Below are 22,991 nucleotides of genomic sequence, written 5' to 3'. Positions count from 1 at the left end.
TGTATCGTTGGCCAGAACTGTTCATTCTGCAAATCTTTTAAGAATATACCAGATGTCGGGCCCAGCGGCGTGGCCTAGTGGCTAAAGTCCTCACCTTGAATGCCCCGGGATCCCATATGGACGCCGGTTCTAATCCCGGCAGCTCCACTTCCCATCCGGCTCCCTGCTTGTGGCCTGGGAAGGCAGTTGAGGATGGCCCAATGCATTGGGACCCTGCACCCGCGTGGGAGACCCGGAGGAGGTTCCTGGTTCCTGGCTTCGGATTGGCGCGCACTGGCCAGTTGCGGCTCACTTGGGGAGTGAATCATTGGACGGAAGATCTTCCTCTCTGTCTCTCCTCCTCTGTGTATATCTGACTTTGTAATAAAAATAAATCTTTAAAAAAAAAGAATATACCAGATGTCCTATGTGCAGAGTGAATGGTCAATCAGAGCTCTTTAAACCCAACCTAGATCATGCGACTTCTGGGAAAAACATTCATTTGAAACTGTCCTCTCGTCTGTGAAAATAGTACTTGATTTTTGCAGTAAATGGTTCAAGCAGAGTGAAGATGCAAAGAGCATGGACAGATCACAATTGTCTAAAGGAGGCAGCCCACAAATCCAGACAGATCTGTATCAATTGACCAGCTAGCATTCAGAGATTTTAGGCATATCATACTTCTTATCCACCCTGAAAAAGATAGCATTTAGATGGTTCTGATAACTTAGTAGGTACGACTTCCCTGATCAAAATCAAGAATAACATGGAACTGAAACCACTGAAGCTTTCAATAGATTTTTTTGTTTGTTTTAACTTTTTAACAATCTCACCCTTTAAAAAAAAATCCTCATGGAAGTATTTTTAGACTCAAAGAGCTCTATCACCCTATTTGGATAAATTATCCATTTACAAGTTCAGTTCAGCAATGGAATCATGATGTATGTGGATATACATACATAGAGCACTGATTTTTAAATATGCAATGTAATGATCCTCCTCACTAAAGGCATTTGATTATTTATGTTTAACTTCCTATCAAACCCCTTCTTGCTATTTGTCTACTTTTGTACCACCAGATATTTCATTGACAAGATTTTAAACACACATCCTGCCATTCTTTAGCATGACCATACTTGGGCCATTTTTTTGCAGCACGTTCATTTCCTTGAACTTAATTTTGTTGAATTATCTGACATTACCAATCGATATTCTATGAAGCAATAATATTTCCAGTCTAAACATTACAGACTACAACAAAACATTTTTGATGCAGAAGAATCCTCATGTATTTCAGTATTCCCTATTAATATTTCTAGCCATTTTTAAATGACTTCAATCAGAATCTCATGCTACAATTTTAGAGCAATTTTCTTATACTTTAAAAACTGGTAGAAGTTGGATGATAATTTGATTTATAACTCCCTTTGCTAACCAGGTAGCAGCCGTTTATCTCAAATGTACAGAGATTGGAAAGCTCTGGTTCCTCTGCATACTTAATCCAAAAATGTGATGCAGCTAGAGGAATCTTATTCATCGGACCAGACGTCTTTTAGGATGCATCACAAATGTTCCATAAAATAGCATCTATTCCATCCTTATACATAGAAAATATTTAAAATCGGAAACAAAAGGAAAATGGGTCCCACTTAATGAAGGTTATTTTACACAACAAAACTTATTTCCCAGATTCAGTTTTCATAACATTTTATTCATCTTCAAACGACACTGCTTTGTCCAGCTTTTTCTGAAGGCATGATGCATCAGGGTAGTCTTAATCAACAGTTAAGACAGAGGCTCAGCTGACCCACCCCCAGGTACTCAGGGCTGTGACAAACAAGTTTGGCTTCTTAGCTTTTTGAGGGAAGAAACCCTTCTTATGTTTCCAGTGTCACTTTCAAGGCACCTCTCTTCAGCTGAATGCCTTTGGTGTCACTTGGTAATGACTACCATGTTGATCTGAATAATTTTTCCCCTCCCTCTAGTTTCCACTTTATTCAAAATCAGAAAATCTGTAAGGATGCTATTCTTTATTTGCATTTTCAGAAGCTAAAAATTTTATAAACCATGATTAGAAAATGATGTATGTAATAACCTGTTTTATGCAGTAAGAAGCTGAGTTGGTTTATTTTATAGTTCTACAACCCCCACCCCGTATGTCTTCACAGAATTGTTCACTGTTCTTGCGATAATTGATACACACGCTCTGCTCAGTGTCTGCCACCTTTCAAGTTTCACTTAAATGTCTTATCCACAAACCTTCCCACTAAAATTAAAAGATTACTGATCATATCACTCAGAATGATTTTTTTCTGAACCGCCTTTCTCTGTTGTCCTAACACTTGTCTTAAAGCCAAGTGGTATAATGAAATGAGTATGGGTTGTTAGCATATCCAACGTTTAGTTGAAGTTTTGTCATAAACTACCTGGGTAGCCTTTCCATAGTTCCATAGTTCATAGTTAATAGTTAGGAATAAAAAAAAAAAGGACTGGTTAGGAAATCGAGACTAAGAGAGGTTATGTGACATCCATGGTCACCGATCCATGGTGTGTCGAGTCTTGCTACTGAGCAGGGTCTGTCTCGATCTTTATAAACCATGTTCTTCCTGGTAGAGCAAGGTAATCTCAGATACTAGAAGGGTTTTTGATGAGCAGTGACCTATAATATAGCAGGGAATAGAGCTAAAGTCAAGGAAAAGACTCCTGTCATGGCAGTTAAGGTGGCCTGTAAGATACTTGTAACACATATCAGAGCACCTTACTCAAGGCTTCACTGCTCCATTTTCAACCCCAGTTGCCTAGGGATGTATAGCCTGGAAAGCAGCAGGTTCAAACACTTGAGCCCTGAAACACACATGGAAGACGCACACTGAATGTGAGCCCCTGACTCCAGTCTGGCCCAACCCCACAATGTTATGTGAATTTGGAGAGGAGAGTCAACAAAAAGATGGAAGATTTATTTCTGTTGCTCTCTGAGTTTCAAATACAATGAAAAGGATTCTTTTCGAAAGAAAAAAAAATCTCAAACCATTAAATAAAATTCACTTAATATTATAGGACATACTTATTTCCAAGGAAATAACATGCAACATTTGTCAAATATTTTGCTGATGGTATGTTGGAGCTTTTAATTGATCGGGATGATACTCTGCTGGCTCTGTCTTCAGACCAGAGAGGGTATACCTAGGAAGCCATTGAACTTGACTGGACAATAAGATGCTGGACTCTATGTTTGGTATATGCTTGCAATGGGGGAATCTCAACTGAACTTGAACTGTGGTTATGCAGCAAGGTGGAGGAATCCACCATGGTGGGAGGGGTGGGGAGAATCCAAGTGCCTATGAAACTGTGTCACGTAATACAATGTAATTAATGAATTAAAAATAATAAAGAAAGAAAGAAAAAAAAACATTTGTCAAATATATTTGACCATGAGACTGCTCATTCTTAAGATATCATCTAGGCAACACTTCTGGAAATTCTGGATTAAGACATTATGCTCCCATAGAGTTTGCAATAAGCTATTACATATTTGATGGATGGCTGAAGGAGATGAGCTTTAAGGCCTCTAAGTGTAGAATGATGAAAGGAAGAAGGGGATGTTGATTGCTATGATTTGATTTGTGTTGAAATGTCATACTATACCATGTAGATAGTCATGATTATTGAGCCTTAGTCAAAAAAGAAAAAAAAAGTAGAAAAACGCCACCTGATTTAATCACCAGCCACTGAATACATGTTTTGAATTATCATGTGATGCCTCACACATGTCTAATATCTAATTTTTGAAACGGTATTGTGTTTCTACAACACAGCCCTTGAAATAAAATGGTCTTCTATGGTTATAAAAAAGATAGAAATCAATGTTCATCAGTAAGAAAAACTCCACATTAGCTAGCTTCCCCAGCTAACAGATTCCTGAGGTCAGACTCAGCATGCCTGATGAATTCTGGTGTGGGAGAAGAGGCATTAAACACCACTGTGGCTGTGATGCCCACAGCAGGAAGCGAAGTAAATACCAGAGTGGGTTTGCAGGGGAGCTCAGGAAGATCGTGCATTAACTCCAAGGAGGAAATAGATATATTCCTAACATGAAGTAATCTTGAGCATTCATCCATCCTTTTTGGTGTTTTAATCCAGGTTCAGATCTGATACTTCATTTTCCTTTGTATGAGTACCTCTAAAAGTTCATACTCACTAGAACTGAAAAGTGACCTTATTTTAGTGTAGAAAAAAATATTAAAATCCATGCATAGGGAAGGATATTCAAAAAGTTCATGAACTATGTGTATTAAAATAGGCATGGTATCAAAAGTTTCCTACATTAAAATAAACCTTTTAATTTCATTTTCCATGAACTTTTTGAAGCTTCTTCATAATTTTCTTTTGCCTCATGGCAACTTAGTAAAGATCCAACAGTGCACAACAGCCAGCTATCATCTCATAGCTTTTGGTTAGTCAGACATCTAGATATTGCATTACTAGGCATGCTAATTGGCATCTCCCAAGGCTAAAATCAAGGAACCTCATATGGAGCTTAATCTTTTCCCAGTTTTATTCAGGATATTGGCATTGCTTATTTTCTTGTGACTTTAGGACTCAAGCCCGACCTTCTTGCTTTTAGCCAAGGGTTCCCTCCTAACTCTTACCAACTTCTCTACTTTATAGGAAATTCCCAGAGGTCAACATTGTAGCCCAACAGGTTAAGCTGATGCCTCCAATGCTAGTATCTCATTTAAGCAGCAGTTCAAGTCACTACCACTTCACTTGTAACCCAGCTCCCTGTTGAAGCATAAGATAGTCTAAATAGTTGGATCTTGGCAACCCAGGTGGGAAACAAAGAGTTCCAGGCCCCAGACTTCAGCCTGGGTCAGCCCAGAGTGCTGAGGTCATTTGGGGAGTGAAGCAGTAAACATAAGATTCTCTGTCAACTCTGCTTTTGAAATATATATGTATATGTATTATATTACAATGTTATATTACATATATACAGATATATAGTAAAGAGAAAAAGAAAATTTCCAACATTTTCCTTTCTTCTGGGCCCAAAGAAGGCCTATCTCAAAGAGCTACCTGTCCCCTCTCTTTGGAGGACTTCCTGCCTAGGTCAGGCAGAAGAAGGTCTACCTCTTAATTCAAAAGTAACTAATTGGAAGCCTTAATCACATCAGCATAGTCCACAAGAACCATTCAAGCAAGAATTTTGTATTTTTTAAGCCTTGGTTCACATAAGCTTAACAACCTCTGCAGCCCACTACATTTCTGTGTGATTCTGTGTTGGAGATGATGATCTAGTTACTGTGTTGCACCAAAATAGAAAATTCTCTCTGGATGGTTGCAAATTAGAAGCAAGCTGGCCAGACAGCAGAAACATCCATAGCCCATCCATCTACACAGGCTTGTTTAGACATTGTCTGTAACTTCTGGCTGAGTCTGCTTTACCAAAGTGAAGTAATTCTGAAATAAAAGCAAAATGCACACTTCAGGACTGGGGGTTACAGCAAACGTCATGTGATCATCATAGAAGCGGTTCTCCCCTAGTTTTCCTGCAAGGTGTTCCCCAGCTAGCTGCTCCACCACCCTGTACATCTTTGGTCATTAGTGACTATTAGTGAGTCGATCTTCCTTTATACTGCACTAAAAAGTATCATCTGGTGGTTTCTTCCAACCAATTCTAGATCTAACTTGAGAACCTGAAATGAAACAAACCACAAAGGATGTAATTTATGCTTTCAACTGCCAGCTCTTTGAATGTTGGAAGCTGGTGATTGTGGCTCCCCTGAGTGGAAGAAACTGTTGTAAATCCCTACCAGGATTTATTAGACTCCTGGAGAAGTTCACTGTTGATTTAAGAGAAAGAAACTTGTCAAAACACTTTATAGAGTATATCAGAAAAGGCAGCCACTGCATGCATGTGTGTAACAGATTTTCATATGCAGAGAAAACTGTTGATCAGTGGTGTGTTCAGCTGTAAGTGATCCTGCTTTCCTTGTTTCCCTCCTAGAGTGAAAGAGAAACCATCACTTTCTTTGCACAAGAGGACAGCAATTTCCCTGCACAGACTGGCCCCAAAGCCTTCAAAATCCCCTACTCCATCAGACAGAGGATTTGTGCTACATTCGATACTCCTAACGCCAAAGGCAAGGACTGGCAGATGTTAGCACAGAAAAACAGCATCAACAGGTAATTGGTGGGGGCAACTTCTGAGTAAATGCTGGGCCCCTGAGAACTGTCAAAACCAGGATGGCCTGGGAGAAAGCCATGTGCTTTCCAGGCCTGCTGACTTTGTGGACAACATGGGCTGTGTTTTTTTTGTGGCCTCACTGAGAGAAGTACAAGAGGTGGAACTGTTTGTGGTATTTCCTGCCACCTCATTCTGCCTTTGGGGACATTATAGAAACGCTTGGCTTTGGTTCTGGTCCTTTGTCCAGGTTACCCCAGTGGAGATATACACTATTTCATTTTGAGAATTGTGAATGACGCAGAAACAAAGTAAATTTCTCCTCCTTAGCATCAGGTCATCCTTATGGAGACACATGCTGCCTGCAAAGGGGTTGGATTGTTACTAACAGTTTCAGCCCCATTCCCCAGGGCCAATCAGAATGACAAGGACAAGGGATTGGGATAAAGGAAGGAGTATTTAATCTGCTTAGAGATGAGAAGTTAGGAAACCTCTGGATCTCAAGGGTGGCCACTCTGCCTGAGAAGGGTGTTGTGTTTGTTTTTTGAAGAGTCTGAAGGGAAAGTCAAGGATATGAGTTATGAAGGATTGGAGCAGCTGTGTATTTGCCTCCAGCAAGGCATGGAGGTTATACATTACTTCTCTGTTTCAAGCTCTGTTTTGCAAAACAAGTAGATAAGAATCAAAGCAATATGTACTCAGGATTCTTCAGGAAGGAACCCTTCGAGACAGTACTGGCCACCAATATGTCCTTCATTGGAGAAAGAAATGACCTCATGATCTGATGTGATGTAGGACCCACGATAACTTTCCCTCTGTTCAGGGCATTAAGCCAGTTGAGCAGGGCTAGGGGAAAGGCTCCTGATGGTGTTTCACATCTGCATTTAAGGCACAACAATGGGGCTTGGTCCCGGGATAAGTACAACAAAGGAAGAGGCTGAAGCATGAGCCTAACCCTGGGGCTGCAGACATGGGACAATGAGGAAGCATAAAGAATGCTACATGTGTCTGTGCAAGCATGTGCTGCAGAAGCGGACACCTCCCCTGCCTGAGAGCATGGTTGTAGAATTCAGAGCAGAATAGGAGCCACAGAGTTGGTTTTATGGTGTGATAAGAAAGGGCTTGGTTAATGCTCATCCCAACGGTGCAGGTAGCATTTGGTTCAGCTAGAAGGATAACCCTTGAGAGAAGGCACTGACAAATGAAATCTCTCCTCTTAAGCCCCCACATACCCCAGGTGAACAGAAGCGAAAGAACAAGTTTTGCCAGAACCATCTTATTTCCTCTTTTTTTTTTTTTTTTTGCTACCTTTATTTGAAAAACAAGCAAACAAAAAGCTTCATTTTCTTAGTATTTGGATTGTTCGGTCATTCCGTTTTCTGTATTTTATTTTCACACACGTCCTACCTGAATCTTTCTTTTCTGAAAGGGTGGGTGGATGTCCACCAAGAAAGGATGGAATACTATTCCCTGCTATTCCCTGCTTCCAAGGCCATCCAGAACATCGGAATGAAGGACCCAACCAAAAAGCAGTCAGGGTTAGAACAGACAAGATAATAGGCATTACCCCCGGAGAAAGCTGAACTCACACACATAGGCAGTCCCTATCTATTGGTAGACACAGTGTCAAGGAGATAAATGCTGAAAACAAAAGATTACAAACATGTATGGGGGAAAGATCAGGTGGAGTATTTCCCAGCAACACTGTCAAACGATGAAATATCTTGTATTTAACCTATGAACAGCATGTTTATGGTAACTTCACTGTCATCAACATGGGAATAAGAATAAATAGTCCAGAGAACATGACTTTGTCAATATATATATATATATATGCAGAATATATTATGTATAGCATTCATATATATTATATATAACATGACTATAATGTAGAATTTATGTTTTATACATAATATAAAACATACATATATTGATATAATTATTATAAATATACTATATACATATATATAAAGCATTATTGGAGATTTTTATATATATGTATGTATATATGTGTGTATATATATATATAGCATTGGTGTTAAGCTGGCTGTAACACCAGCACTCCACATTGGAGTGTAGGTTCATTTTCCATGAATGCAACCAGGAAGACTCATGTGCTTGAGCCCCCTCCTACCCTTATGGGAGATCAAGATGGAGCCTCTGCCTCCTGACTCCATCTCCTGGTTCACTCCCCAAATGCCTGCAATAGCTGGGTCTCAGCCAGGCCAAAGTTAGACACCAAGAACTCCATCCAGGTCTCCAGGGTGAGTGGTAAGGGCCCAAGGCCTGAATCATTACCTGCTGCTTCCAATGCTGCACATTAACAGGAAGCTAGATCAGAAGTGGAACAGCTGAGAATTGAACTCCAACATGGGATGCATATGTCCCCAGCAAAGGCTTAACCTCTGTGCCAAACACCTGGCCCCACCATGTAGTTTTTGGAAGACCCTTCACAGCCAGCAGGACTTCGGTGGTATATTCACATTTAGTGCCCGATTATTATTGCAATACATGCAGTCAACTTCTACTTAGTCTTTTAGAGTTATGCAATGCTGCTGACTAGAACTAAATGCTTTATCTTCTTCTGTTCTTTGCTGTTACTGCAGAAGTAGTAACACTGTGGAGTGAGGATGTTTTGAACTAGGGATCGGCAGACTTCTGGCTGTAAAATATCAGATAGGAAATATGGGTCCTTCAGGACAAATGAGATCTGTTGCAATGACTCAGCAACTATCCAACTCTGCTGCTATTGCCTGAACGCAGCCGGAGAAAATGTATCAAGAAATAGGTTTGTCTGTGTTCCAATAAACTTAATTTACAAAAACTGGCAGCCACCCAATATTGTGCCAACTGTTAGAAGTTTGTTGACTTCTGATACTGTGGAACTGCCCACAGGAGAATACCTGAAGCTGAGGTTCCTCATTGAGCTCTACCTTAAGAGCTCATTAGGGCAGAGGCATGGTCACCAGCAGAGCTGGCCCCCAAGATGCTTGGAGAAGGCGAGTAACAGACTCTCAAATGCTCCTTGTGTCATGTGGGCAAATTCTCTTGTTTTATGCAACCTGTTGCGTTCCTCATATGCTGTCATTTACTATAGCAATGACATACATTCTTCTTCAAAGTTGAAAAAGAGAGAAAGGAAATAGGGAGGGAAGGAAAAGAAGGAAGGAAGAGACGAAGTAGGAAGGGAGGGCAGAAGGGAAGGAGGCAGGAAGGACGGATCCAGGTATTAGACCTAGTATCCAAGATGTAAGACACCTAGCTTCCTGAAACAGGTGGTGCTCAATTGGTAGAGTCTCTGCCACCTGCATGGGAGGCCTGGAGTGGTCTCTAGGCTTCTGGCTTCAGATCGATTCAGGCCCAGTTGTTGTGTGCATTGGGGAATGAACAAGCAAATGGGAACTCTCTGCTTCTCAAAAACATTAAAATAAATAAATCTTCTAAAAAATATTTAAGCTATAGAGACACTGAACTACTCCATTTTCCACCAATGTCTGAAATCTCCAGGACTGGCCAGCCTAAAGCTGGGATCCAGGAACTCCATACTGGCCTCCCGTATGGGCGACAGGGACCCAAGTGCTGTGATCATCTTGCAGTGCATTCTCCAGCACAGTATTAGGATGTTGGGTGGGAAGCATAGCAGCTGGGACTCAACCCAGCACTGCTTTGCAGGACACCAACTCCAATAAACAATTATTTTATTAAAAGAAATGTAATCACAATTTCCTGTTGTGTGATCCTACAGTTGCCGACAATGTAATATGGAGGTAATAGCTTAAAATGCAGAAATCTAAAATGTTCAGTAAGCCACTATTATCGGATAGAAAAAAGTACTCCATAGCCTGCGATTTCATCAACTGTGGGACTCAAAAGATAACAAAGCCCAGTCTTTCTACTCAGAGAATTCACTTCACTTGATCTTGTGACAGCACTTTTGTCTAACTCTTCCTCCACACATCCTCCACCCGCTTTAAATTTCCAGAAGTGTTGAAAAGCTAGTAAAGCAACAGCTCTCAAATCATGTAGTGTTTTCAAAGGGAGGGGAAGAAAACATTTGCTTTTATTTTATTGCCAGTGGAAATGTTCCCTTCACCTCCTGTTTGTAAATGCAAATGCAACTGGTGATAATCTGTCTTTTTACCAAGCAAATTTCTCCTTCGATCTGAATAAGAAAGAAAAAACAGAGAATATGATATTAAAAGTTTAGCCCTCCAGGAAAATGTGAGGACTCTCAGGGGTGTCTTCTGTGAGGCTAGCAAAGCAGGTGGTTCTGAAACTTTGCCTGGCATGCAGAGCATGCTTTAGCAAAGAATGTCCTAGATAATAGGTGCAATTATAGATGCTCTGAGTGAATGTTGACACTTGCTGCATTTCCATGCAGAGATGACACAGTTATTTTGTAAACTCAGCTGTCGTAATTCTCCACTTCAATGCCCTTGGCCACTTGTGACTGGCAAGCTGACTGGATGACAATTAAGGACTTTTCCAGGAAGAGGTAGGTGGTGGCAAAGCAGGGTCATTTCTGAGGAGGTAGCTGCCCCATTAAACTTTCACAACACTTTGTATTTTCACACTTTTAAAAAAGATTTAGTTGGAAGGCAGTGTTAGAAATACTTTTGTTGATCCGCTCCCCATATGGCACAGTTGACTCAGGTTCAAACAAGAAACCAGGAATTCTATCCAAGTCTCCCATGTGGGAGGCAGGGGCCTAAGTAACTGGATCATGTTCTGCTACTTTCCCAGGTACTGGGGCCTAAGTACTTGGAACATCTTCTACTGCTTTCCCAAGTGTATTAGCAGGAATCGACCTGAAGCATAGCAGCCAGAGGTTGAACTGGAGTCCATATGGGATGCCAGCATTGTGGGCAGTGTTTTAGCGTGGTGTGCAATAGCATTAGCCCTTTCTTATTATACTTTCAAAACTTATGGTTAAGCATTGCTCAATAAGGAGCATCTACCTAAAGGATATTTAATAACTATTTCATGAATGGATGACATGAACATTTTCTTGATGATAGTGTACCTGGTCATAAGAACTTCCGTCATAATAGAATTAATATGAACAAACATGAAACGTTTTTTGAAAGTTGGAGAGTGGTTGTGGTACGGGTGTCCTGTCTTCACTGGAACAACACCTGCAACACTGTTAGATGAGCCTTGTGTAAGTAAGGCCTCATGGGTCTGCTCTTCCAGACCCCTGTGAGAACAAAGCTGGTTTGATCAAGTTGCTATGAGAACATATGCATGGGATAGGGGTCCATGAGTAGAAGAGAAGCCAGAATGGAGGAAAAGATTCCAACACAAGAAGCAGCAGATCAACAGCATTTTATGAATAGTGCTTCCCAAGGCCCTCCCTTAAGAGTTGACATGTCAAGATGGAGGAATCCACCATGGGGGGAGGGTACGGGGAGGAGTAGGGGGATTCCCAGAGCCTATGAAACTGTCACATAATGCAATGTAATTAATAAAACATATATTTAAAAAAGAGTTGACATGTTTGAAAATGGGAACACACTGCCAGGGAAATGTATCTCCTATCAATCAGGTAGCTAGGACAGTTCCAATATGTTTCAGATATCAGGGCAGTGGAGTGATAATGTAAAGACCGAAGAATTCAAACTCCTTGAAGTCATGGCTGAGGAGCAATGCTATAATGACTTCTACCGTATTTCTCCCACCCCATGAATGAGAAACAGAAACATCTCACATCAAGGTCATGTCTGTTTCCTCTGCTCACTCTCTAAGTTGGATGCGAAGGCATATGGAATGGCCGGAGGGCAGTGGGAGAGGGCACAGTAAGAATATGAAGCAACTTTTTTTTGTCTTTAAATAACTATTCAGTAGGTGGGACAGTCACTGTGCAGTGGGTAATGGGGTGTACATATTTATATTTTAGGCTCTTGCCCCACAGAAAGGTAGCAATTCTAGGTGCTGACATATATTAAGTTAATGTGTCTGAAAAGTGAGACACACATACACACACATGAATACAGGCTGCTCCACATATGAAGAAACCCATCTTGAAGGGCCAGTAGGCCCCAAAAGAGCAAGGGATAGGGACAGTGAGAGAGAATGCTCCTACACATTTTCCAATCAAAGTTTTCTGAGTTATTTCTTAGTGGCTGAATGACACCTGGGAAGTTTTGTGATACCTCCGTGAAGTTCCACATGGTGCTTAATACTGTATTTTCATGGCATCTTCCCCAAGGTCCTTAATGAAACAGATGCATTCTGCAAAACGGGGGTGTTTTGATTAACAAGCGGGTGAATAGAATTACACACTGGACAGGGGCTTATGGTTTATAGATACCTCCAGCTCAGTAGCTCCTCCCCAGCTGCCTGCCTATCCCCTCTCATCTGAACGACCAGGTTTCTTTGAAGGGTAAAGGAAGAAGGGCAGAAAATATAGAAAGGAGTATTGAACATCAGCTTCATTTTCGTTCCTTTACTACGGTTATATCCAGCTAAGCTTTCCTGGTTCTCCAGCCCCTAGGCTGAGGAATACACTGTAAACTTGAAACAATAAAAATGGGTATAGAGCTGCCGTTTCAGAAAAAAATAAAATCTTCAAGACTCTTTGAATAATGAACACTTACGGATGCAACATTACATAACCCCTTGGAGGCAAAATACATTGGAGTCTGAGGCAGATTTTATGGTTCTGGCCCATTGGACTTAGGCAGCTTCTCAAAGCTGAAAAGTCCTTCAAGGAAAGCCAAAAGGACCCCCTATAACAATGTAGTGGGTGCTGGGGTTTTATTCTGCCCACGTCAATGACTCATGAAACTGCCCACTAGTATGAAGCTGAAAAGAGACAGCCCTGAGACAAGTTTAACCATGAACAAGTTATCTCTGATTTCTAAGTGGCAGGAGTCCATCCCAAAGGCAATATGGAAAAGCAACTCTTATACTCCGCCAGTAGAACACACATGATCCCACTGTAAGCACCAGAAGATGGCAGAAGGGGTGTCACTTCTTCTCAGCCATGAGTTTGTGCTGGTCTTTGAAGGAATAGACTAATGTAGCTTTCAGGAAAAATGGACATTCCAAAGTAAAATTATAGCATAATATTTCTCTTCATGATATTTCACACATTAAAAACCTGACAATGTCAGTATGTCTGGATGTTTTGTTTTCATAATTTGAGAAGTGATAGAATTTCACCTATTTGATCAGAATGTCCTTTAAATGTTCTAATTGTTCCTGAGGTTTTATATAAATGGATTGAATTACTTTTTAAAAGATTTTTTTTAGTTGAACAGATTTTACAGAGAGCAGGAGAGAAAGGTCTTCCTCTGCCAGTTCACTCTCCTAATGGCTGCAACAGCTGGAGCTGATCTGATCTGAAGACACGACCCAAGAGCTTCTTGGGTCTCCCACATGGGTTCAGGATCTGAACCATCCTCCACTGCTTTTTCCAGGTCATAAGCAGAAAGCTAGATGGAAGAGGACCAGCCAGGATACAGATCAGCGTCCATATGGGATGCCAGTGCCACATGCCCCATATATTGAGACATTACAGAGTGGGACAGGAGCCAGAGTTGCAGTCCAGGATAGGGAGATGCGGTGCACAAGGCTGGCAGCTCACTCTGGGAACAGGTTCTAATCCCAGCTGCTCTGCCTTCAGTCCTGCTGCTTCCTGCTCAAGCACCTGGGCAGGCAGTGGATGCTAGTTCAGGGTTTGGGATCCTGCTGTCCATTTGGGACACCTGGATGGAATTCCTGGCTCCTGGCTTAAATCTGGCCAAGACCTGACTATCATGGGCACTGGGTGGGCAACTAGGCTCTGTTTTACCCTTTCAAATAAATATATGCTCTTAAAATAATTTTTTTAAAATCCAGTGAAAATGTAATACTACTACTAGTAAAAGTAAAGTTATAACTATTTCACTCTTTTCTCATTTGGGATCTGCAAAACAAACTTTTCTGCTGGGGTGAAAGGTCACCATTCTTTTCCACCCTTGGGTTCTTAAGATTCTTAAAGAGGAAACTTGAGTGTAATTGCAGTTATTTTCCATGATATACCCCAGTACAAAAGAGGTTTATGTTAGCTTTCATTGCCTGCCGTGAGAAATTGTCATATGCTTAGCCTGTCAGCAATGAAACTTAAGAATTAAAAACTGGGACAACAACTTCCTTTGCTCTCTTTCAGGCAACTTGCAGGCAATCTGCCTAGAGCGTTCTCAGGAGAGTACTTAATAAATTTAATGGGAAAATAGAATTAAAAGTATGAATTTATTTAGGTGAAAAATATTTTTCATATTATGGTGACTTGGGAGTCTAAATTTGTAGTTAGATCATTTTCTTTTACTTAGAGAGCATTCTACATACAGGCACATATCCGGTTCACCATGATAAGTTTATCTCAAGGGTGACTAACCACACACATATGAGTATTGCCAGGACTAGAGTGGGTAGTACAAAGCAGTGTGTCTGTTCCGTGCAGAGAGCAAGCCGCTTTCAGCGGCCCTGCTCTTTTGACTTGGAAGAGCAGTGGTTGAATGGTACATCCCCTAGGTCCCAGGGGAAGGGAGACACATCCTGGGAAAGGGATTGACAGGTAGGTGAATCACATGACATAAGGCAGGAGAGATGTGATTCCCAGCTTATGGCCCTAATCTTGCTCCATGCCTTATCCTATATCAATATTATATGCAGAATATATTCTCCGAAAACAATGTGCGGATTTCAAAAATGCTTTTGCACCAAAATAAACGAATATATTTCAACTCCACAAAACCTTTTGGGGACATCTTTGTGTGTTAACCCAAAAAGAGTCCTTATTCCCTTCCGTTATCAGCAAAATGGAATAGGTAAATGGGTAACTATTGGGGGATGTTACTGCAACAATGAAGGCTCCTCTCAAAGCAAAGAGACAAGCAGGAATTCCCGTGCCTACATGACTTCCTTTTGGTTAGTTCTGGTAACCTATGCAGCTTTCATTAAGTGAGAATTACGATAATAGCAGAGATATTAATATTTTCCCATTATGACTATACTTCAATTCCCTATGTGGTACTATAGAGTAGGATCAGACACTTGTAACGATGCTTTCCAATTTATTACAGGCAGTTTAGCTGAATTTTCATTCTTTATGCTGATTAATTACCCAGAAAGAATTTTTTTAATATACTGTTTAATTGCTAAAGAAAAACAAACTTTCATTAGATTTAAATGGTAATAGTTTCAGGAATCTGGCTTTATAGGTGTGAAGCACTGCCTTTTATTTGGAAGTGTTGAGTGAAAGCCTACATTTGCATGAAAGCACTGTGCATGTCTTCCTCAGATGGGGTGTCCTTTTCTGGGGGGGCTACATTTTCTGATAAAGTTTATTCTCACAAGTAGTCACTGGAAGAGTTTACAGCTTGCAAACAGGTCTGCTGCTCACCTTGGTAACAGGGGTGGGAGTAGCCAAAGGAAGTGCTTTGTTATCTGGAAATGAGAGTGAAAGGCAGTTTCTCCTCTTGTAAATGCAATGTGCCCTTGGTAGTTCTGCAATCTCTCTCCCCAGGGCGAAGATAGAGCCTCAGACCAGAGCCTCTCTCCCTTACTGTTATCTAATCTCTTTGCTAACTGATTGAGGATTAAGATACACTGGGTCACTGAGGCGTTTGCATTTGAATACTGCAGGGAGTTTTGGAAAACCTGAAAGCTTTCACAGTCCTTCAGGCGGAGTAGGCTCTCTAACCACGTCCCATAAAATTAGCTCCAGTTGATTTCATTTACAAAGACCCTCTATGGCAGCATTTCATCTTGGTCTCACAATTGCTGCCTTCTTCACTGACTTGATACTACCAGAAGAAAATCCTTAAACAAATCTGTGCGTTTGAAGACTCTTTTGGCAAAGATCTCACTTTTGTCCAACCTACACCATTTTGAGTTGGCCTGTAGCTAGTGAGATTGGTTAGGTAAAGAAACATGTCTTTTATTCTTCCCTGGCTTCCACATCTATTGTGAGATTTCCATTGGGGCTGGGAACTGGAGAGAGGGAAGTCCTTGAAAGGTGAAGTTAATCATGGCAATGAATTACACACCCCCAGCAACTCAGGTGTGCAGAAAAGATGTAAACAACACTAAACAAAAATTTGTGCAACCATGAATCTTCAGTGACTTTACATGGACAGATGACTTCAGTTCGCTTGCAGCAAGCATTCATCTGCTTGAATGTTCCTGAGGGAAAGATCAAGTTCTTGAACTGAAGTCAATTAGAATGATTCTAAAGGAAAACATCAAAATACAGAGATAATCTCATCTGCATAGCCTACAGCGTATGTATGATGCCACAAAGAAATAAAATCTTACTTTCAAAATGATCTCAGTTGATCAAAATTTAAAAAGACTATGACAGAAAATTCCCTGGAATTCAGTGCATAGCAATGTTTAAAGCCTAATAGACATTCTTCAAAATTTTCCCTGGGGGGAAAAATGTGTTTTTAAACATCTTCCCAGATATTGAGTATCACTGTTTTGGCTGATGTTCTGTATTCATTTCAAAACCAAAACAAATCAAAGGCAGTCGATAAATTGCCTAAAAAATTCTCTATCACTAAGGATGTTATTCTGCAGTATTAACAACATCTCCTGCTTTGGGCATTTTTTTTTTTTAACCTGCTAGTACTTAAATGCACCAGTGTTACGTGAAAGAAAACTAGGTCACATAGATAGGGATCAGAATCAAGTCAAAGGGATAGTGTAGAGACAACAAAAGGCGTATATGGTAAAGCAATTTTCAAAACATCCTAATGCATTTTATGAACAAAAGCTCAGATCTACTCCCTGAAGCCAAATCAAAATAATGAGGGAAAAGTTTAAGGATAAAAGAAAGTTTAATCTATTAGCAAATGAGAAATTATCAGAACCTCAGAGTCTAAAAACCTCTGGCCCTTCTACAGGAGGGTGCTTTGGGGTTAGCAGGAGGCTACGAGGAAGGTCGAGGCAGGAATAACAAGAACATACAGGGACAGCTACAGGTTGACCCTGCCAGACAGTAAGGAGCTGTTTAGAGTCATAGTGGTTTTCTGGTCTGGTTCCACCTCCAGCTTACGCTCATTTATGAGGGCCAAGTGGGCTTTCGTACTTTTTTCCCTGGACCAAGAATTTCCCTAATGAAATCCAGTAAGACAATATTGGCAGCCATGGTGCAATCTATTGAGGAAACAAATGACCTCACAAGTCCAAGTCCAGTGGAAACTCTCACAGAACCAGATAAACCACTCCTTCAATTCAGTGAAGTCAAGCTAATGGAGGGTGGCTGGGAGACCTGGGCCTGTTTTCTAGTATCTGCATTCACAGCCTCATCTGGGGGGTCAGTTTCAATTCCATGTAGTTATATAGGAACATAATGCAGCTAACTTTAATATACAGCCTAATACAATTGTAGGATATTTTACATAATAATAATAATTCTGTCCTAGCTGTGTACATGCAGTTAGTATAAGGATACTTCAAAAAGCTTTCAAGGGCTTGGCATCATGTGTAAAACCTTTGCCTATGATACCAGCATCCTATATGGATCCTGAATTGGGTACTGAATGTTTTACTTGCAGTGCAACTCCCTGCTGATGACATGGGAATAGCAGTGAAAGACAGCCTAAGCACCTGGGCCCCTGCTACCAATGTGGGGGATCTGGAAGAAGCTCTTGGTTCTGGATTCCAAACGTTGTGGTCATATGGAAAATGAACCAGAGGATGGAAGATTCTCAATCTCTCTCTCTCTCCCCTCCCCCAACTCTTTCAGATAAATAAGTAAATCTTACAAAATTCATCTGGGTAAAAAATGATGTGAATTGCATGCATAGTTGTTTATAATACATGTAAGCCTGATGTCAGAATTTCTTTGTACCTAGCTATCTTTTGTTTTTAACGATTTATTTATGAGGAAGGAGTTATAGAGAAATATGAGGGGTGGATCTTCCATCTGCTGGTTCACTCCCCTGATAACCAAAACAATGAATCAACCAGACACTAACCAGATATGGGATGTTGGCAAAGTTTTTAAAGCATTCTCATGGGATGTTTATTCACCATAAAGCTGAGTGCATCATTTTTAATAAGGCTGCTGTGTATCCACAAATCTGAAATTGGGACGTGTTATTCTGCATTTCCATTTTTAAAGTTTTGCTTTGCAGGGCACATGTTCTACTCACTACAGTGTGTTCCAAAGTCTGGGACAAGCAGGAAGTATATCCTTGGCTTTCAATCACCTAGCTTTCTTTAGCCCTGGACAGCAATTCCATTGGTGGGATTTTTTCAGAATCAGTCGCCTAGAAGGAGTCATTCTGTAGCTCATATCCTCTTCCTCATGGTTTCATGAATATTTTTAATAGTGTATTCAGAGAGAGTCATCACTATATTCAAACTGTATTATTTGGAGTTCACTTGTAGTTTTGTTATTGTACTTCAGTGCCCAGACCTTCTTTCCAGCTATGGACTACCAAGTTCCAAACATAAGCACAAAGCCAGAAACTCAGTAAGATTTCCCTATAAACACCTATTACCTATGGACATCTAAATTGGGTTAGCACAGTGACCTACATGCCAAATCAGGTACCTTTATGTTTTAAAGCCAACAATTTAGGAAGTTATTATATTTTTAAATGATCAGAAAAACATCAAGGGAAAAGTAATATCGTGACATGTGAAAACGGGCAGTTCCATCAGTGTCAATTTTTCTAGAACATAGCCACATTCATTTTTGTACATATCCTCTATGGCAGCTTTTGTACCTTGGTGGTGGGTTGGAGTTGCTCCAATGGAGCCCCTCTGTAGGCAACAAAGCCAGAAGTATTTACTATGTAGGCCTTCCAGAAATCATTTCTCAGCCCCTGGTATGATTTAGAGTACAACTGTTGGGTTAATAGCATGATAGTCAGACACACAGTTGTTGTTCACTAGAAAAGATAAATTCTCGATATAATTATGAGAAAATTCTGCTTTTATTGTTGCATTATCTTCAAAGAGCAATGGAGATCATGAAGGCTTAGTTACACATGCCAGAAGCAAAGCGATTCTCAAAATAGACCTGAAGGGAGATGGCCACAGACTGCTCCCAGTCCATTCATACACAGCCTCTCTATTTTGCTTTCTCAGGTATGACTTCAGGGACGTGCCACCTGAATGTCAGCCAGGGCATCTATAGGGAGCTGGAGCCCTGCTGTCTACAAATGTGTCCACTCAACCAGGAAGAAGTGCCAGTCATCCAAACCAAGTTCTTAAATAAGAACAACCAGGATCCCATAAGCTATTTAAATGGGATTTTCTCTGCCATTTCTGATAGTACAGATATGAGTAGTGATTAACCAAGAGTAGAGGACAGGCACAGAAAAACTAAAGTGAAGGAAAACAAAAATCTAGAAAAATAAAGTAAGATAATAAAACCAGAGAGAACATTTTTAAGCTGGGTTTTCCTGTCTCAAATTTCACATATAGAAAAAAATACTAGTGCATGTGGTATTCCCAAATTTATGCTATGAATCATTAGCAACCAACTGGCCATGAGCAGTCTCTTAGGACTTTTGAATAAAATAACACTTTATTCACAGAGAATTACTTGGTGTCAGGTAGGAATGGGACTTGTAAATGGTAATGTGCCCTTAAAAGCTTGTCTTCTCCAAACGCTTTCCTCTCCTTTATGCAAATCTGCTTCAGAAAGGACCATTCTCAATTGTCCATGGGAACTGATCCCAGAACCCACCTCCCCAGCTCATCAGAATTCACAAATGCACATGTCCCTCATATAAAATGATATAGTCTTTGCAGTACACCTACATACACGATCCTCACTATAAATCATCTCCAGGCTACTTTAAGATACTTAATACGATGTGGATAATTGTCATAATGTATAGTTTAAGGAATAATGGCAAGAAAAGCACTGTGCACATTCATACATTTTTTAATTCCCCAAATGCTCTGAATCAGTTCCATAGATGCGGAACCCAGGTAGGCAGCAGGTTGACTGGCACCATTTTCAAAATAGGAAACTCTTGACTGGCCCCAGAAAATCTTATCTCATCAGAATATTACCAGATAACCTTTCCATCCTTATTGAAAAAGTCACAGTGAGTCACAGTGACCTTTAATCCTTTGTTGTCTTAGTCTTCATCATAATGGGATTATTGTCTAAAAGGTTACCATTGTTTTCACTAAAGATATCCCATCACCTGGAAAAGGCCTGTACAAGGTCTCAATTACTCAGCTAATAGTTATTGAACAAACACCTGCCATAGTATTATGAATAAGTGCTGTAATATATTCAGAACCTTTGTAGATGTGATCATTGCTCTGCAAGCAGTCAAAATGGGAAGGAAAAGCTTCCACACACATATACCCAATCCATGACGCTACTTTAAAAAGTTCATTGAAAGTGGAACTAATACCTTAGATGCAAAAATCATTGGAATTCATGCATATGGGATGTTTCAAAAAGTTCATAGAAAATGCCTATTATGAAAAATCCATGTAAGGATTCCAAATTTTTCTCTTCCAAATGATTACTTATAGTCTCTTTTTCAATGAGCTTTTTGAGCTGTTCTCACACATTTTTATATACAGGAAATTTTAAGCACAATCACAAAAAAAGAAGGTGCAGAAAGAATATAAACCATTTTGAGAAAAGAAGAGATGAGAATTGAGCCCCCAATGTAGAAAAGCAAGCTCTGTATGCAGGGTAAAGGGAGAAAGTGCAAATTCCTATTAGGCAGATAGAGTCAAAGCAAGAAGTATTGCCTAAATTGAGCTTTGCTCAATTTGTCTCATCATCCTGTACATAAATGTACTATATGTAGAAGACACAAATTGAGCACTAACTATGCCATGTATGTTAACTTTGTATATGGATATACCTTTTCTCATCTGGGCTGTTACTACTCCCTTCAGTCCCAAAAGTTCAATACTGCAAAAGTTACAATGACATAGAAGCATAGCCTGTCAGCCAGCCAGAGCTAAATTTAGGCTAGACCAAGGAAAGTATTGCAAACAAAATAGCTGTTGAGGAAAGAAAGTGAGAAAGAAAGTACACTTTGGAGACAGGATCCGGTAGAACTCGGGGGCTTTTGTTATGATTCAAGTCATAAGCTAATAGAAAACAAGTAGTACAAACAAAAAGAAGGGGCAAAGCTGAGGTGGTTTGAACACTGCCCAGTAGCTGGACACTGTCATTGATAGCAACTTCAATGAGTATATCAGCCCCTGAGGAAGGATTAAAAGATCCAGAAATTGGAGCTCAAACATTGATAACCCTTTTATTTACCAGAAGATAGAGGGGTCAGATATTTTGAAAAAAAAAATAGCAATGAGTTACACTATCACATGAACTAGTGGAGACTGGACATTTCAAGGGGACGATTGAGGAGGAAACATGAACCTACATGTAAATGCCAGACATACATACAGGAAGCCCAAGGGAGGCAAGGACCAAGAAATAATGCAGGTGATCAGACCATTGATAACACTCCCAAGTTAAATTTCAACTGAGAACTTGGATGCAAACCCAGTTCTGCATAGCAATTCTTTGTTCTATACTAACAATATCTACTGACATTCCATGTTCATTTTCTTATGGTGATTTTTACTTGTTTTTCTTTGTTTTCTGTTTACCTTCCTCTAGGAATTTGTCTTATTTTGCTACACAGAGTAGCCCATCTGCTGTCATTTTGAACCTGTGGGAAGCGCGTCATCAACACGATGGTGACCTCGACTCCCTGGCCTGTGCTCTCGAAGAAATTGGAAGGACACACACGAAACTCTCTAACATGACAGAATCCCAGCTTGATGAAGCCGACTTCAACTACAGCAGGCAAAATGGACTCTAGTCCACCTCCTCTCCTGACACAGACTGCAGGCCAGCTTTGGGACCTTTGCTTACACAAGAAAAGTGAGGCCGTTTCTTGCCCAGTGGCTGGATAATTCAGGCTTCCTTTACAATCAGTGAGATTCTCTGATTAAAGAAAGTGAATTTTCAATAGAAAGGACATGTTACTAGGCAAGGAAAGGTACAAGCTTGCTTCGACTTAAGGAGGGCTCTTCAGTCCCTTCTGAATCCACACTTGGGTTAGCACTAGGTGCACTCCTTGGGTTTGGTGTGGCAAGGATAAAAGTGGGGACATACCTAAATGGAATTAGCCATGTGAAAAAAGAATAAAAACACGTGAACTCAATAAAGCTGAAAGGCAGAGATGGATCAAGTGCATATTGTGAAACAGGTTTTTAATGAAGTGCCCCAAAGGGCTAGCTTGTTCTGCTACCAGATTGTCAGTGTTGTCTACCAGCTGACATCTGTGATTTCAGAAAGCACTTGTTAAAACTAGCTTTCAGAAATGAAACTTGGTTAGCAACCTATTTGACTTCAGTCATGTCAGTCAAGGCATGTAGAATATAGGTCCAAGTGTACCACACCAGCATCACTTTCTGGTCACTTTTAGACATGTACTAAAAATGAAATCAAGAGGTAAAATAGGCCACCAACTAGCTCTTGTAGATTTCCCTGCCTTCATTTCCACCCCCCCACCCCCGTGGATATACCCATATTCTTTTTTCCCCCAATTAGGTAGTTTTCAAGGAACATAGCTTCCAGGTTTTTTATGGAAATGTGTTTCTTCTAACTGAACAGAAGCAGAGCCATCTCTATTCCCAGTTAAGCCACCCAATTTTCAAAACACTGATAGAATACACTGTATTACATGGATTTGGAAGACAGGCGAGGTCAAGCTAGATCCAGGGAAATATATGAAACATATTGAGTTCCAAAAAGCTGTAGTACTAGTGGGAAGTGGCTCTTCATTTCTCCAACATTTCTGTTCCAATGAAATTAAGACATTGATTGCACTTTTCA

General features: G+C 40.4%; 1 protein-coding gene across 1 annotated transcript in view; it reads left to right on the top strand.

Annotated features, from left to right (window-relative positions):
* UNC5D (unc-5 netrin receptor D) overlaps positions 1-22,649 on the top strand; it is a 543,052-nt gene extending 520,403 nt beyond the window's left edge. Inside the window, exons 16-17 of the mRNA XM_004592710.2 lie at positions 5,984-6,162; positions 21,768-22,649. Coding sequence (XP_004592767.1) covers positions 5,984-6,162; positions 21,768-21,972 — 384 coding nt within the window. The 3' untranslated portion in view covers positions 21,973-22,649. The remainder of the gene's footprint in view (positions 1-5,983; positions 6,163-21,767) is intronic.
* Positions 22,650-22,991: the final 342 nt, after the last annotated feature.

This window comes from Ochotona princeps, chromosome 11 (assembly GCF_030435755.1).
Source record: "Ochotona princeps isolate mOchPri1 chromosome 11, mOchPri1.hap1, whole genome shotgun sequence".
Lineage (NCBI taxonomy): Eukaryota > Metazoa > Chordata > Mammalia > Lagomorpha > Ochotonidae > Ochotona > Ochotona princeps.
The sequence above is the reverse complement of the archived record's forward strand: the minus strand, read 5'-3'. Positions and strand labels throughout refer to the sequence as shown.